Genomic DNA, 18,257 nt, shown 5'->3' with positions numbered 1-18,257 from the left:
TCTAAAGAAGATTCACAAACAATCTGACTATGATTAATATAAATGAGGGAAAAAATCCAACAAAGTAAAAGAACTGTAAAGAAAAAAAAAATCTAATTCCCTTATGGAATCTAGAGACAAACATACAAGCTTTAGGTCTACCAAATCAACAACAAAACTACTGTGTAAGCAACATGAGAAGGTAGGTATCTTACCTTCTTCTACAGTTACATTCCCTCTGAAGAAATATTTTCCATGTCCTCTAGAGAGAGCCACACCTAAACTGTGCAGAGAAATAAAGCAGACCTTGAAATCTGTGAGACAAACAATAATGGACATTCAGAGCTATTTTCATTTCTAACACTTCCAGATAGCGTACTATGATTAACTTTAAAACTATTTGTTTCCAAACCATCACTGATCATATTTATTGTTCAACTAGCTGCTTCAATGCTGTTTCGGTTTGGATGTGTCTGCAACAATCAGCTGGATTTATGCGTGCTTTGAGGTACAGTAAACCATTATTCTCTGGCAAACTAATAAACGAGCCTCTCTAAACTCACTGCTGTTCACCCAGTGTGATATTTCTTCAGCTGAGCCTTGAACATGCCCATGGCCTTACAATGAAGGAGACAATTTTTTGTAAATCAGATTAAGCTGTTGAGAAACTACGAAAGTGTGGGAATCAATGGAGCTACTCAGAGGAAAATAATTTCATATGCGACAACAGTACCATGACTCCTCTTGGACTATTTTTTCTGTGATTCATATTTTCAGCTAGGTTTGTTTTTTTTTTTTGCATTGACTTCAGCTTCATAAACTCTCAACAGCTACATACCCAGTTTTGGTCTGTTTCTTAGTCTACATTTAAACTATTCTAGTTTAATGAACTTGCTGGAGGATCCCATGCCTCTTCCTATTGAACACACCACCTTCTGGAATTCATTCATTCAAGAGGACTATATCAGGCTAGTAACCTGCCAGTAATCAGTAGGAATGAAAATGAATGAACTGATACTCTAAGTACACATAGAGGCACCAACTCCAAGAGCACATATGCTGCAAACAAGAGCTCAACCTGGAAATGGGCTGAACAATAAACATTTTTGACACAATAGTGTACCTGCTGTCTTCCTGAATCTATACTCCTACCCATTAAAACCGGATACAGAGCATGCTGAAAAAGGCAGGACAGTTTTTCTACTATATTTCTGTCCTGGAGAATCAGAACTTGCACTGCATGCATATATGTAGCCCCATATCTGTTTACTAAACCGAGTAAGAATGACAATGGTACAGAAAAAAAAAAAAAAAAACGCAAACCAAACAAAAAAAAAAACCCACTGAGTTTTACCATCCGTGTGTGAATTTTAACAAGAATAAACACATGCATTAGAGATCAGAGAAATGTGCCTATATTTTCTCTAAGTGGAAACGTAGCTCAAATTCTGTGAAATGGTTCCACTGAAGAAAATTTCAGTTGAGTATTGCAACTATCAGCCTCCTGCTCTTAGCACAAGGTACAGTTAGTATTGTTTTATTAATGGATTATTTCTAATTCAAATACGAGCATTTTTCAACTAACTTCCTATCTTTTTTGTCTTTTTTTTTCCCCCTCCTAAAATGCATGCCAAAAGAACATGGCTAACTTACTCAGTTTTAGTTATACAAACACACTGAAGGTAGTTCAGAGAAACAAAATATCCAAACCTCAAATTGGAAGTGAAATACTATCTCATTTTACATTACATTTTTGTTGTGGAAAAAAAAATCAAAATGGGGCTCAATATGTAGTTACTTAAATGGATTATGGTATTTATAGCTCTCCAAGTACTTGCAAAAGCCTTTCGTTCAATGTAAACCTCAACTGAATATTTTTTTAATGAAACGTAAGCCATGACAAACACTGTGAGTTTGCCTGTGTGAGCTTGCACAAACTTTCCATCCTTGGAAAAGCTGAAAGGAATGCTGGTAGGCTCCTTTTCCTTGCTATTTTCAGCATTGTCCAGGGATATTTCATTGTCAGCTTTTGCTGATGAGTTTTTAATGAGTTCACAAGCTCTGTACAAATGCAAATCCAATGAGTCTGATGAAACGTCCATTTATTATGGTCGGCTCTACCTGAACGGAGTACCCTTGATGTCTGTATAATAGTAGTCATTTGTCATCACCAATACCCGCTTCTAGATTCAGAACAAGAAAGGCAGAAGAGGAGGGGGGAAGAAGTTAGTTTGCTATAAGAAATGTATAAAAGATCAAGTAGTTAGTCACTGAAAAAATTACAAGCAATGTTTACATTCAGTGAGAGAAAAAAAAATACTGCTGTGAATCATATTTATAGCAATCTTGAAAATTGTTAAAAAAAACCTGAACTCCTTGCTTTATACTTAGTTGGAATAATATTTTATACATTTTACCCCTTTGTCCACTGTCTTCTTCACTTCCATGGAGAATTTCCCTGTTTTCCGATTCACCATTGCATTTCGGAGCTGAAATGAAGGAAATGTGAGTCAATTCCTTTATTTGCATTTGCTGTAATTCTTTCAACTCTAGACTCTCTGGTACACTCCTCTGGCCTAAGCAGGTCTTAATTTTCTTCATTTCTTCATTTTCAGTAGCTCTACTACACACTATACAACCCACTTACAGATTTTATTATTGACTGCATAGGCCAAGACTCCTGCTGCAGAACTTTAGGTGAGTTGCTGAGGTACACAAGATAGAAGCTCTCAGCACCCCTCATATTAAAACAGCTCTTTGTGTAGTAATCTGGAGTTTATGTGGAATAAATAGTGTAACTGACTACTATTCTGCAGTTACTGCATGGGAAGCTAAGGACTAGGTTCCCAGTTGGGTTTAGCTGAAGTTAAACTACAGCTCAGTGTTTAAATACATCAAAAATTATAAATACAATAACAACGTAAAAAAAAAAGAGAAAACTCCAATTACCCTATACTATTCATGTTTCTGTTCATATGCTGTTTCTGCTTTATATTCTACATTGGGCTGCATCCTAAACTAGCACCAGAAACTGCATCCTAACTGCATCAGAAATTAGAACCAGCAAAAGAATGACAGCCCATTTGATCAGCAACTTGTTTCAATGGGAACACACAGCTGCAGTGCTCTGTGATTCCCTTTGATTGCTCTTTGGTGTCCAGGCGCCCCTCGCAAGGCAATAAATTTTATCTCTGTAATGGAAGCCCTAGGTCAGTCACAGCTTTAAGAACTGGCCTGGACCTCTCCATCTCAAAGTCACCCAAAAGACTTTAAATCCCCTTTAAAAACAGCTTTCGTTACTATATAAACCAAAAACTCAAAGCAGCTAGAGATGATACACAATGATGTACCTGCTGCTCTGCAAGTTAAATCTGTTACTTTTTAGATTACCACCAATACTGTTTTCAGTAACTTTGTTCTAGCCTCTACATGAGCTGCAGGCTCTGTGCTGCCATGTCCCTTCCTCATCACCTTAGCACATCTATTTGCTCCCTAGGAAAGAAGAGGCTTTCTCCCAGAGGACACCAGCTGAGACAGCCTCCCTCTTAGTTGAATATGCCGTGATGAAGAAAAGAAGAGGGAAAAAAAAAAAAAAAAAAAAAATCCAACAACTGTCCCCCAGGTCTATAAACCAAAATATCCTGCAGTGTCCCCAACAAGGAGTACAGCTACCCTGACACAGCTGGTCTGCAGCAGGGTCTCTGGGCTGAAACTGAAGACATGGTTAATGAGAAATCCTCAGCCTTAGTGTTTTGAATTTGCCTATTTATCAGTTCAGGACTTTGGGGAAGAAATAAGAAAGTTGCTGTTTAGCAGTTATGCCATTCATATACGGAAGTATTTTATTTGAATGGTTTAAGATTTACAAATGGAAAAAGAGACTTCTTTTGCTTATATTTTTAATTAATGGCACAGATGCAGAAAGTTTAAGTGGTTGTTCCAGGGTATCTTCAATTACAAAGTGAAATTGCTACACTTGTGAGATTTTTTTGTGCTAAGAAGCACCTATAAATCTTATGCAGCTGTAATTTTCATTACAACAGGAAAATTCCACTATCAATAATCAATTCACACTCCTCCTTCAGGGATATTCAAAATGCAAAATAATATTGACAAAATGAGCATTTTTATGTCTCTTCTATTGCTTATCTACCTGAACATGATTTTGGACATCATGTTCTTGCTGAATAAATATCTCCTATTTGCTAGTACCTCATGTCAGGTTGGGCAATTCAGTCAGATTGTAACGAAAAATTGTGAAGAGGGTCATATCAAGGCACTCCGCAGGCTTTTCGAGTCAGCATGGAGTGAAGAGAGAATGACTAAACTTGCCAGAGAAATAGGTGGGTTTGTTCTCATGAACACATTGAGCATGGCTGACTTATCAAAAACTGCAAACTTTGCAGCTCTTTAAATTTAATTCTGAGGCATCTAGATTTGAATTAACAGTCTTACTCTTCTGTCAGTGAGTGTAAAAGAATAATTTTTAGCTGCAGGCATGTATAAAATAAAGCCTATATTTTACTGTAGATTTTTTTTAACAATACATAATAGGCAATTCTGGAAATATTTTCCCATTTTAAGTTTTGTGGTTTTGGACTTGGAGAGCTGGTCTTAATTAACCATATACTTTCTAACATGTACAGAACAGTTCCATTTATCTTTAACATGGTTTTCATTTTTCTCCTATTGGTGCCTGCAGTTGTGTGAGACCCATTCCTCCCACAAGCCTCAGGCAAGTCATAGATTTTAGTAAAAGGGCCTCCAAACTCTCAGTAGTGTTTAAGATCAAGTCTGCATGTGGGATTTAGAGTTTTACTTTTTTTTTTTTTTTTTTTTTTTTTTTTTGCTTGCTGTGATTATATTTCTTGGCTTTGTAATCTGGTTTCTCAGCTCTTCTGCAGTTTCATCTCCTTCCTCAAATGCATAAAATAAGTACTGCCTCAGCTGGCTTCAAGCCCCAAAACATTCATTCATGGTCTTTTTTTATTTGGAAAAAAATATTTCATTCAGCTAGAAATTATAATAAAAGGATACTAAGAAGTGAGTTAATGAGAAAAATGTTTCTGTCCAAATTGAAACTTCTTGTCTCCGGTACTGCGTATTCCCAAACTTTGCTGGAAGACACTATTACTTTAAGATTTCTATTTCTAACAAGATGCAGCAACAGCAGGACAGCAAGTATTGTTAAACTGGAAAACGAACTGATTAATATATATTTATATCAACTCTATTTCATGGTGAAAAAAATTCTAATCTTAATTCTGCCACGTTTTCTGTATTGGATGACTAGAGAAAAATCTATTTCTTCACCTCTTCAGAGTAATAAGCATTATTATTCCTTCAACCAAACATCTTCCAATCAATTGCTAACAACCCAGTTTCACTACTATAGCATGAGATCATTCTATATTCTGGTAAAACTATGTAACCACTAAATTAATGTGGTATAAAGTAAGAGAATGTCTTAATCAGCTTCCACATAAGTGTTTCATGGGAGAAAAATATACCAGTAGTAGTCTATGTTATTTAAAACAGCTATATGAATACATTAATTCCTTCCCTCTACAGTTGAATAAACAATGCTTTACTACTCAAGCTTGGAAAAAATCAAGAACATCAAATCCAAGGCCTTGGGTGAAGCAGAGCCACACGTAGCTCTCAAGTCAATAAGTTACTTCACAAACTTTTATGTCTGCTACACAATATTTACCCTTTTCACTCAAAATTAACAATATTAAGAAATTGCCTATAAGAAAAGATCAATAAAAATAACACACTTTTTTGGGCACTCATTTGGATGGTCACATCAGAAAAGATGGATAAAGAGATGGATTTCTTTACAGTACTCTACAGAACTTCCTTCAAATTCCATTATCATTCTAGCTCTAAAGCTCATAAAGACTCTGCAGCTCAAATATTACTTTAATTCCTATTTCCTTCTCTTTTATTCTTCTATTAGTATTTCTGACCATCAGCCCCTCTGAAGATCTTAGAAACATGGTATAAATGACTTAGATATTATTTCACACAAACAGAAAACTTGTAATGATATAACAGTCTTACTGTTAAAAATAGCTGTAAAAATACTATTTGTTTGAAATCACATTTTTTCCTATTTAGATATTTGCATGAAGGTCTCCACTTGCTTGCAGCATTGCTGAAGCATTAGGACAGCATTTAACCTGCTCTTTTTTCAGATAACACTTGGTCATTAATCACCAAACAGTAGATGTGTAGGCTGTTTTACAAAACCTATTTGTTGGAGGATTTTTTATCAAAGAATGACTCCTTACTCAGGTATGAACTAGTGAATTATTAGCATTGATAGAGGGGGGTCATTCAAGGAAGTCACTACAACACACCTGTATTACATGTGAGTACTGAAAATTGTATTTACTGCTACTCCAAAGCTACAACAGAATACCTAGGTTTTTTCTATAATGTATTAAATATTTATCAAAATTCATTTAACTTATAATTTATCTATTTTTTTTACTCTTACATATTGGTCAATGGACCTGAATCTTTTCTACAAAGGTAATGCTAAAGTAAAGTATTGGAAGAAAAAACAACAACAACAAAATCCCTAAAGATAAACAATAAGAAAAAAAAATTCATGAAGGTTTAAAAGCTGTACTTAACTACAGTAACAACATTTTAAAGAAGAGAGGAAATTTTAAAAGGTCATTTGTAGAGGAACTGGTTGAGTAATACATGATTAAAGATAAGAGAAAAGGCAAGGTAGAAAATATGAAGTCAATGTAATTGCAGAAGGCTGCTACAGTAGATGAAAATCTAATGAGGAAGCCTTAAAGAGCATATGCATAGAGAACTGCACAAAGCTATACAAGAAACATTTTTAAAAGTTTGAGTGTGCAGTCCAACACAAAGCTTTAAATAAGGAAGTAAGATGGCCTCCTAGGAGAGGATGAGGACAATCTATCACCAAATGAAACAGACATTGCTTAAAACATAAATGAACTGTTTCACTATTCACAAAGGGGGTGGACAGAGGGAGGAATGCAAGATATATATTTTGTAAGGGAGAAAAAAAAATATAGACTTATGTCAGAACAGGGATCAAGAAATTAGTACTTCTGAAGACTGACAAGACTCCAGGGGCAGTTGTACGTGATCCATCCCAGATTTCGGAAGGACATGACAAAGTAAATATGGGAACCTTCAGTGGATATATTCAAAATCTCTCTGGAAATTAGAGGTATGAGGGACTTAAGAGAAGCTAACACAGTACTGGTATTTGAGAAGGGACCAAGGAGACATCTATGAAAAATATAGACATGCAGTCGTGACTTTGACAGTAGGAAAATTATGGGAAAAACTAAGTTACGGGACAGAAAGGGGAACACCTGGAAAGTTACGATTTAATTAAGGACAGTCAGCACGGATTCACACAAAACGAATCATGCCTAACAAATCAGATTTATTGAGGAAGTCACAGAAAGACCAGGCAAAGGTTAAACCATGGACATAAGGAAAGCTTTTGATTCAGTACTGCAGAAAAGGCTAAGCCTGCAAGGTAAGAAAGAACAAGATAGAGTGAACTACAGAGTAGATGGAGCACTGAAAAACTAGTTTAATGGAAAGGATTGTGTGCATAACAGCTGATAGACATAGAACGCACGCTTCTGCAGCTACACATATGTCTGAAATTAGGAGTTTGGAGTGAATCTGTACTCTGAACAGAGGTCAAAGAATCCAAATTTGTTTATTCTTTTGATGTTTTTTGATTTCATCTATTAAGGAAAACAGGTCTCATTACTTCCATTAAAGAAAAAGGGATCTCATGGAGACAAGTTAAATTAATTCCTTAATTTCTGAGTTTCAGCAGTTGTCTGGGCCGACCCTAAAGAGATATTCTGTTCCCTTCTCTAGCACTATGTTTGCTATCCAGCAAAAATATGCAATGGGATGGATGGGGAATGCAAGGGTGATGAGTTTTACCATAGATACAAAGAGTCTGTGTTTGTGGTATATCCATATGTAAGGAAGAATCAATATAAAACAGTTACAAAATGCTGAATTAAATAAAAGGGGCTATTGTCCTTCCCTTCCTGAGAGCAGTCAGGTGGCCTCTCTAATGACTACTTACACAGTTTCCAGGTACAGTAGTGGGATGTTACAATGTCTTCTGAGTTTTAGAACACATCACTTACCACATCATCTCTATCTTCCCACTCGACCTCAGAAAGATCCACACTACTGTAGTTAGGCTTTCTTCGTTTCTTCCCCTCTTCATACTGGCATAAGAAAGGTGAAATATTGAGCGCAGTCTGTTCTATATGCACAAAGATTGTGTATCAGAGTATTTTAAAATTTTGCTGGATGAATGCTCATTGTATGTGATATACATAACAGTAGGTAGCTTGTATGCAATACACGTAACAGTAGGTAGCTTAATTCATATGAAGTGCACCATCTTGCTGCATAAAGATTGTCTGTGAACTAAAAACCTACATCACACATGATTATTTGTGTGATCTCTTGCCATGATACAAAGCTCTTCTTGATGGACACACTGGGAAGTCAAACTCAGCAGTTGTACCTTCTTCTCCCCACATGAAAAATACACAAGTCCTTGATCTTGTAGTTTATGTTAAGTGTCTCAAACCAGCTCTTTCAGCTGTACAGGAAGTTGTATTTACTGTAATCTTATCAACAAAATGTTTACCCATTTCTCTTTAAACAAGATAAGATGCAAGTCTTGGGAAGCATGGTGTTAACATTTGCTGATACTGCATTTTATCTACAACTTCATGGAGGAAAAAGTAATATACTAATAATGATAATTTATAAGGCTTTTATCACTAGTCACTGCTATAGTGTAAATCGCACATTTAAAATAAACATTTTAGTGACAAATTGATTTGACACGAAGGTGTTTATAACATAGGAAATTCTGCCCTCTACTGAACATTCAAAATCAGAGAGCCTACTAGTGAAAGAATAAAAACCTTGCTCGGTGGAAGAAGAAAAAACTATTTAGGAAGAGCTGTGAATGAAGAATAAAACTAGTTAAGAGAACATATATATATGAGAACATATATAAAAAAAATTGGGAGAAGATCAGCATAACGTGAAGTCTGGTCTTTTATCTTTTATGATGCATGTAAGTTGGAGGGAAATCCACAAGTCTTTCTATTAAGTATGACAGGAGACATTGGAATAGTGTGAAAAATCATCAAACAGCTTTTGTGACTCCCCAACAACAGCACCATAGAAGAACAAAAAATGAACCTGTAAGGCAGTATATATAGCTGATTCTTCTCCCTCAGGGCAGGACCAACTATACCATAAACCAAATCTGCCAGTGCTTGAGACAGACAATTCATCACTGGGACCAGTGGTGCAAGAACTTTTGATCACATTCTGCAGATTACAGACAGACTAGAGAGGCCAAAAAAAAAAAAAAAAAAAGACTTGCTCTCTGAGCATTAAGAAGGTTGTTCCCATCCTGACTTTTTCCTCTCTAAATTAAAAGATTCTCATGTGAATCCCACAGTTGCTTTTGTAGACCACAGTATTTAAAACCAGGCATGACAAAATCTTCCTGAAGAATTGTAAAGTTTTAAAAATATTGATCATAATTGCAAAGAGATTTTGAGGTATTGGTGGCACTGTAAAGTTTCTTCTAGCACAGGCTTCACTGAGCCTCCTTAATTTTTGCTCATAATAACTTAGATAGTCTAAATATTTATACAGATTATTTTTTGAGAAACCATGTGGGAAAAAATTCTGAATTAATTCTCATTCTTCTTTCGAAAAAAAAAAATATCCTAGCAACTCTGTTGTTGTAAGTCTTAATTTCTGAGAATTCATGCAGATGAAACTGAAGAGTACTTTCATGCGCTTTTCTGGCCCTTCTGCTAGAAGCCACCAGTCTTGTAACAACAAGGTTATCTGCTTATGGGCTAATACTATTCAACAGATGGGTAGAAAGACATAAAGAATTTCTCCTTTCAGCACGTGCTTATACACTAGACTGAATTCAAGCAGCTCAGTGCTATGATTAATTCTTGCTACGTGACAGCTCTGATAGCCAAAGAGATAACTATACCCAAATATTGAAGTACAAAATTTGCAGCCAATATAGTCAAACCTCACAAGAATAAAATATGAGAGGTTAACGTCCAGTTCATTAGCAGGGCTTGATTTTTGTAGTTATGTTTTGCAAGCCTTTCATTACGGCTGCAGCTATATCAATATTATCTTTAATCTTTACAAGGAGTAACTATGTCTACTCACTGTGGCTGCAACAATTAACCAAACAAATCTTTGATCTAATTTAGTCATTCTAGTATATAAACGGTTACAGTCAAGCTCTGAAATACTGAGAGCTGAAAAGTGTTACACAGAAGTCAGCCAGGATCATTTGAGTAGAGCAAAGAGCTCCTGTCCCGGTTCCAATGTTTAATTACATTGCTACTCACAGATGTTGCAGAGCTTCTGGGCTATGCTGCCTTCTCAGACACACGTGCAAATCCTTACTTATGACCATAGGAGTTGATCTTGTGTGTCTGACACCAGAAGTAGGCTTCAAACATAAGGCAAACCATTTGCATCATATTTACTACAGGGTTTGTATTTATTTTAATCATATATGTTCCAACACCTTGCACTCGGAGAGCAAAAGCAAAATCCGAAAGCAATCAAACGAAGAGCTGGATAAAAAATTCAAAGGTCTGTGGCAAACCCAGAATTGGAAGCATTCATGTCTTTAAAATTAAGATAAGCAGAAACAAAGCCAAAATCCCAATGCTCCAGCAAGGGTTATGCTCTGTAAGCAGTTCCTAAAAACATTTAGGACAGGAACTAATAAAGTATTGAGATGTCTAACCCCTCAATTCATCTCTTACACTTTAGGGGCTACTGTTTAATTGCCTACACAGGCATTCACTAAGTGAAGAGCAGATTTATGTTATAGTTCAGAAAAGGATGGCAGAGAAAACAAAAACCAACTTCCAGCAAGGACAGGATACCAAAAATATGTCAATTATTTGTACATCTGGGTAACTTACAAATCTAATCTTCATGAAGATATTATCTTATTCCTAGTAGTAAATTTACATACCTTCATGCTTATGTAACTAGGGCCTAAAACATAAACACAAGTAGATAAAATAGGAAATACTTCATAACACTACTGTTCAATTGGCCATTCTTCTCTAGCTTTCTAGTTTTATTGCTCAACTAATTTCTTAGTAAAAGTTATTCATGGACAAAGAAGCAATTCACCAACTTTCAAAAATGGCATTAATCTATATCTTTGTCTCTGGTAGCAAACCTAATCTAACTTTTTATCTCTGAGACTCCGGGGTAACGTATAAAATACTGATCGAAGGCTGAAGCCAAACCCATCTGCAAGATTACTATAAAGCATTGAAACAGCTTATTGAGGGACCCGCTGGGAAAGATAGAAACTAGGAGCTCTACCAAATTACTCTGATTTAAGTGCATGAGGAAAAGAGCTAGATTTAAACTGTGTGCTGTTAATGTACTTTGGCCAGTACAAAATGTATGGTGATACTATACAGTAGTTAACCCCTGGAGAAAGAAAAAGAAAAAAAAAGACAGACATTGAAAATTTTAAAATATTTGGACTGCAATAAAAGAATCTTTTAGTCTGTTCGAAAATATATGATAGCTCCAACATTTTTCTATTTGTGGAAAGAAAACAAGATTTTTTTTTTTTTTTTGTAATCAGAATGAGCTTTATCTTATTCAGTATCTTTTACTGGAGGCTTGGTCGTACTCTTATAGCACTGGATGATTCAAACAACATGTGACATGTACTGTTTAAAGACTGAATCACATTTTTTCACCACCCCATACACAACCATTTACATGTGCCATTATTAAACTCTTTGCTTTGATACTTAAAAAAAAACAAAACCCAAAACAAAACCAAAAACCCCATGAGCAGTCCCAAACCATCTGCATTGAATATGACCTGCCACATGTTTATAAAGTCAGAGTGTAGCAATCTGATCACGGAGGGAGCAAGCTACATCTTAACAGCTGCAAGCCTTGGGTCTAAGGTGACTGGAATTTCTCAGACGTGCTCCATCTGGATAACGGGGAAGTAGGACAGAGTAAGTAACTGTGATGGCAGCCTTGAAAGCGTCAACAGATTTTAGCTAACTTGCTCAGCCACACTCGTGGAATTATCTGTGATAAAACATTATAGCAAGAAAATATCTACTGAACAACAATCAAAAGCGAGAGGTGTAAAATAACTTCAAGGGAAAGTTCTTCCTTGCCAAATTACTATATGTTCAAAAGTAAGGAATCGGGAACTAAAAAATCTCCTCCAATTTTAAAATGTAGCACCAATCAATTAGTTTCATCTTTTTGGTTTAGTACTTCAAAATTAGGATAATGTATTAATCTAAACAGGAGTTGAGAATTATCTCAATTTTTTTTTTGTTTACAGGAGACAAACATAAGCAAATATGTTCGGATTCTACATAAATACACAATTGCATGTATAACTGTAACTTACATTAAGCCATCCTGTAGAGGTATTCCTGTCTACAAAGTTTGATAGGAAAAGTTGAATGAACAAATATCAGAGGAAAAGCATCATTAAATAAAATTACAGACTTTTCCATATATAGTTTTAAATAAACAGACACATACTGCATACACTGTCATTACTGCAATTCCCTGGTCTAGCCAGTTACTCAGTTATCTTCCGTCTCTAAGATTCTGGACACTTATTTATTGTCTAGCATAGCTCTGACTGACCTAACGCAAAGGCTGCAGCTGTTCGAATGGAAACTGCCTTCAACCTGACTTTACGTGGTCAAGGCACCAACTGGTACTGAGACCTTTGCCAGGTACCTGTCCTAGAAATTGCTACTGAGTCACACCATTCCTTACTGAGGTGACTGTGCAAGGGGAAAACTTGGTTTACATCAACTCCAGAAGCAGAATCATCTGTTTCTGTCACCAGTCCTTCAAATGTGTCTTATTTGCTCTTTGCATAGAGTAAGGCAGGAGTACATCGCTGCTTCCTTCCCCGGCTGCAATGGGGGGAGTTCATCCCTGAGTGCACACATCTTCAAAAAGAGCCACTCTGCTACATAAAAGTGCACAAAAAGGATGGGGAGGGGGGCACTTCCTTCCTACTTTTCAGCAAGGATTGTAATAATTCCAAATTGCAAATTTGTTTAAATATGGATTAAGTCCTTCAACGTTAGTCCGATAATAAAACAATACTTCTATCATAAAATGCTTAGAGTTCAAATACTAGAGGACAAAGACAAGATAATGGAAAATACAGTGGAAGGTCATGAGAAGACAGGGGAAGAGATCACTTTAATAGACTGATTCATATGCTGACTTTTTTTAAAAAACAAACAAACAAACAAAAAACAAAAATCCCCCCACAACAGAAAAACTAACAGTAGTGAAAAATTTCCTTCACTGCTTCACCCACAGTGACTGAGCTTTCATTCCCATGTGCTAGATAGCTCCAAAACATTCTGCCTGGTGATACATGTGAAGCAGCATCCTATCTCAATGTCAATCACTACTGCTTGGTTTTCAGGCTCTTTATTTCATTTGGATTTTTCTTTTTGCCTGCTCACATGATCCTATGATCCTGATTTGTTTTCTGAGAGACTTTTATTTCATGATTTGCAACTAGTTAGCAGCCTCAAATGATCTTTTATTGATCTGCACCTAATCTTGAATTTGTAGAACATTCATAGGTGTCCAGTCAAAACCAGAGTTGCTTTCTATACAAAGCTCCTTATTTTAATATTGTAAAAGGTAACATCTTGATTTTCTTCAGAAAACAGGAAGAACAACTTATCTTTCCAAAGGGAGACTTCCATCAGAAGCCTATTAAGATGTTGATCCAGAAGTTCCTAGGTTATTGGCAATTAAAACAGTTATTTTGGACTGATTTTTTTATGCCAGATGGCAGTGAAAAACTGCCACACTGTAAAATTTGCAGAGACGCTGGAGAGAAAAGCTGACAATAGAAGCCATATCATTTGCAAGGGAAAAGAGAATAATGCAATCCTAAATTTCCAGGTAGAAAAAAAAGTTGGAACAATTAGATGTACTATGTACACTGAAGAACCCTCTAGCAAAGTAACAGCAGAAAATAATTCTCATGCTATGTGTATTTAAGTTACTCAGACTCATAACATGTGTTTGCATTACAAATGGAGCAGTAATGTTTAACTGATTAAACAAAATATGGAAATACACAGGGTTAGGTAAAAGTAAATACAAAAACCAGCATTAAGTCACACACCTACAGACTGGACAGAGAGCACATCGACTGAGCTCACATTTTCAGGTGGATTGCAGTTGATTAGCAATGCTACATGTATGTGATTTACTCCATTGAAAAAAACAACCCTTCTATTTAGGATTTTATTTGCATTCTCAGGACTTTATCATTTGGGATTATGTAAAACTGGCAGCTGCTTATAATTATTTGGGATTTGAGTAGAAATAATTAAAAACATCTGCCTTTATCTTAATACTACCAGACTTAAACCCATGAGCTCGGTTATACCTAACTTCAAAGCTGAAAGCAAAGAATAAAAGCTTCACATATTGCTAACAAATTTTCAGTGATTCATTTATATGTACAACCAGTTATTCAACAGCCTTCAAACCTTTAATTATCTTTTAAATATATGTAATTTTGCACTTCTAATTAGATAGCAATTTAATGATCTCACAGGGATTCAGATGGGCTGTCTTTTTTGAAATGTAAACTCCAATAGGAATAATCATTGGCATTCAAGTGATTGAATTCTTCAGTTATTTAAATGAACGTGAGGCATTTACACTGTTCAAATCATTTAAATATTCTGCTGTCAGCTACAGCTGTAGAGTTTTATGGAGTCGCTGAATAAAGCAAGGGTAAGTGTAGGTTATCTTACGTTCCAGGCAGGACTCCCCAGAGAGAAATGAGATTTGCTGCTTATGAAAGGCTAACACTGCTTAAGTGGGGCATTAATGTTTCCCTTGAGACTTGGATTTCTCTGTTTTTCTATATTAGGAGAAACAAAATTTCCCAGAATTTACAGCTACAAAAGACTTAATACTGATCTAGGAATCTTTAACTACTCTGGGACCTTTAACTTAATACGACATATCACAACAGTCAACAATGCGAGTTTGGCAGCTAAACCACTAATGTATTTTGGTGAGGGTACTGCAATATATACACGGGCTTTGATTTCTAGGTGCAACTTTCCCTAGTAAGACTCATCAAACCAAAGAAAGATGTGCATCATTTTAAATAAAGCAATGTAGCGGTTGAACTGGTTTACAGCTATAAAAAGAGCATTCACATCTAGCCATTCAAAAACTCACCATTACTAGCCTTCCAGAGCTTACACTGAGGGCATGACTATATGCCTCGATCTTCTCGGAGAGACAGAGGATTTTGATTTAAACTCAGAAATACTGCAAAATCCTCAATCATCATGGATGTCATTAGATTAATTCAAAAGTCATAACACATTCTTAATCTTACATTTATCAAAAAAAAGGTAGAATCTTAATAAAAGATGAAATTTGATTCCACAACATAGTCATTTGTCTTTAAATTAATATTTTCTTTAATTAAGGAACCTGAGCTCCTTGTTCAGGAACTTCAAGTATTCTACCCTAAATTAACCTAATAATCACTGAAAAGAAAACCTCTCTTTATTCCCTGAACAAAAGCACAAATTCCATTGCCAACTATGAACCAAAAAAAAAGTCACAGACTTCATAAAATCTACTAGCAATCTTGCTATTATTCATTGAAAATCACACAAATATTGGGACCGAGAGGCAACAGTACAAACCCCCAACATGAAGTCAATCTGTGACTATGGCAGACACTAATCTTGCAGTGGCGTTCCTTAATTTCTCTGAAATTCCACTACACTTTCCTAAAAAAGTTTTCATCTGGCACCAACAGTTGACACAATAACATTTACTGCAACAAGCAATTAGCCACAATTAATACAGTGGTTGGTTTTAAGTGTATGTAAAAAGTATATGTCACTTATTACTCTTCCTTTACATCCAGCAAACTGATTTCTTCAGCAAACCATAATACCATCGTGACATATTTTGCATTTTTAAATTTAACAGAGTAACACCCAGCCAGCTGCAAGTGCTAACAGGACACTGAAAAGCAAGCAATTAAATCTGACATAACTGTTGCTGAGAAAAACTTTGTCCTCACGTACACATTTCAAGCACAGAGACTCAGAAACCAAGTTATGGCCTTGAAAATCTCAAAATTCACTTTTGAACTACCAAAAAAAAATAATTTTTTTTTCTAAACAATAAGTCGGGGTTTTAAGTGAAATATAAAATCCAAAATGACACCATACAATTTAAAATACGCTCTCAGGAAAAGTAAAATATTACTCTCTAAAAATATATACGGTTTGTTTGTGGTTGGTTTTTTTTAAAAAAAAAAAAAGACTTTGAAACACAGCAAAAAGATGACAAGGGCATTTTTCCATTCAAATCCCAGGTGAGGGGAGTTTCAGGATTCCAACACCGCAGTTCGCACTGCGCACATCTCCTCTCCCCCCGCCCCAGCCCCGCGCGCCCCGGCGGTGCTATGGCGCCACCGCCTGGCCGGAGCCCCGCAGCGCAGCCGCGGGCGGCTCTCGCTCGCTCCGCGCCCGCCCGGGCCCTGCCGCCGAGGGCACAGCTTCGGGCCCGGCCGGGGACCGGTACCGGCGGCGCCTGGGGCAAATCACGGAGAAGTTTAGCCGGTCACAGCTGGGAGACAGGGATGGCACGGCCTGGGGTGGATTGGGGAACAGAAGGGCAACAAAAGGGAAGGAGATAAAATCAGAGTTTCTGTGTATGTGAAACATACGGCTAATTTACACTGCAGTCACAAGCTCTCTCTTTTTATTCTCCAAAGGGAATTTCCAAGGGATTCCTCATTTCCTGATTATCACGATTTATTAAGCTGTTTGTCATGACTCATCCCCTCAGGTAATGTCTTTTAGAGACTGTAGCAACAGTCACCCAGGAAAACTTCCAGCCAGCACTGAGCTGGAAGTCTGGCGGCTACTTCAGCAACTGTTGTCATAAACCTCTACAAGTACCCTCTAAGTATCTAGAAAGTACTTTCCTCCTCTTCCTTCAACTACTCCCACCAGCTGCCCATGCACACGCAACGAGTCGTCCTAACTGAAAGCCAAGTTTATTAAAAAAAAAAAAAAAAGCAGAAGAAACAAGAGAGGAAATCTCCAAGAAAACCATTTTTAAACATAAGCCCAACAGGATAATCAGCACAAAAATGTAGCTAGCGTAATGATTAAATATAGTGGTCAGCATAGGATAAAAATCTGGTGCAACAGGAAGCACTCTTCCTCAGCAAGTGTTTGCTATCCTGCCTGTCTGCTCAGCGTCCTGTAAGACAATTCCTTAAGAAGCAGTATGTCAGCTTCAGAACTAACAGATACGGCCACTGGGCTTAGTAACTCAGGCGTCCAGTAATAGTCTAGCTTTACATCACTATAGGAAAATATAACAGAAATATAAACCAGTGTGAATCAAGTCTGTAATCAATGTAACTTGAATGTAAACTCTAACCCACCCAAATAATTTTAGATAATATCTTTGGTGAACTAATTCCAGTCCTACATGCCTGTTTTCACATACTTTTGGTCACAAATATCATTGAATGTTTTGCCACTAGTTAAAATGGTATCAGGATTCATCCTGCAATATTAATCTAAGGGCCCAAGCCAGAAATCACTTCACTCGCAAAAACTCCACTGAAGTCAACAGAAGACTCTTCATTATGCACTACTGACAGAACCCAGAGGTAAAAATGACTCTTCTAAAAAAAAAAAAAAAAAAAAAAAAAGAAATTAACAAAACTATGAATATATCACAATCAGTTCCCTGTAGCTGACAGCTTATGGGCTACTGCCCAATATTTTGATTTCAAAAAGAAAGACTGTTGTAGAAGGTAATGAAATAAGCGCCTTCAAGATGTACACAAGGGAGAGGGACAGTAACAGAAAACCACCTTTTGCCTCATTAAAACATGCCACCACAACAGAAATACGGAAAGAGGATAAGACCTTTTGTCAGTCTAACTTAAAGCTATCCACTATTCCTGCATTTCATTACCTTCTGTTTATTAAAATATCCATTCTGGACTTGGCAGCGTTAGGTTAACGGTTGGACTCGATTATCCTAAAGGTCTTTTTCAACCTAAATGATTCTATGATTCTATGAATAAATACTAATATTTT

The 18,257-nt window shown here is 36.5% G+C and overlaps 1 protein-coding gene across 1 annotated transcript in view; it reads right to left on the bottom strand.

Annotated features, from left to right (window-relative positions):
- Positions 1-18,257, bottom strand: part of CACNA2D3 (calcium voltage-gated channel auxiliary subunit alpha2delta 3) — a 432,124-nt gene that overhangs the window by 91,421 nt on the left and 322,446 nt on the right. The window contains exons 19-22 of the mRNA XM_086755496.1: positions 8,157-8,240; positions 2,397-2,468; positions 2,101-2,162; positions 195-262 (exon numbers count right to left, since the gene is read on the bottom strand). Of these exons, the coding sequence (XP_086611622.1) occupies positions 195-262; positions 2,101-2,162; positions 2,397-2,468; positions 8,157-8,240 (286 nt within the window). The remainder of the gene's footprint in view (positions 1-194; positions 263-2,100; positions 2,163-2,396; positions 2,469-8,156; positions 8,241-18,257) is intronic.

This window comes from Chlamydotis macqueenii, chromosome 10 (assembly GCF_036417535.1).
Source record: "Chlamydotis macqueenii isolate bChlMac1 chromosome 10, bChlMac1.mat, whole genome shotgun sequence".
Classification (NCBI taxonomy): domain Eukaryota; kingdom Metazoa; phylum Chordata; class Aves; order Otidiformes; family Otididae; genus Chlamydotis; species Chlamydotis macqueenii.
This window is presented reverse-complemented; position numbering and strand designations above follow the sequence as displayed.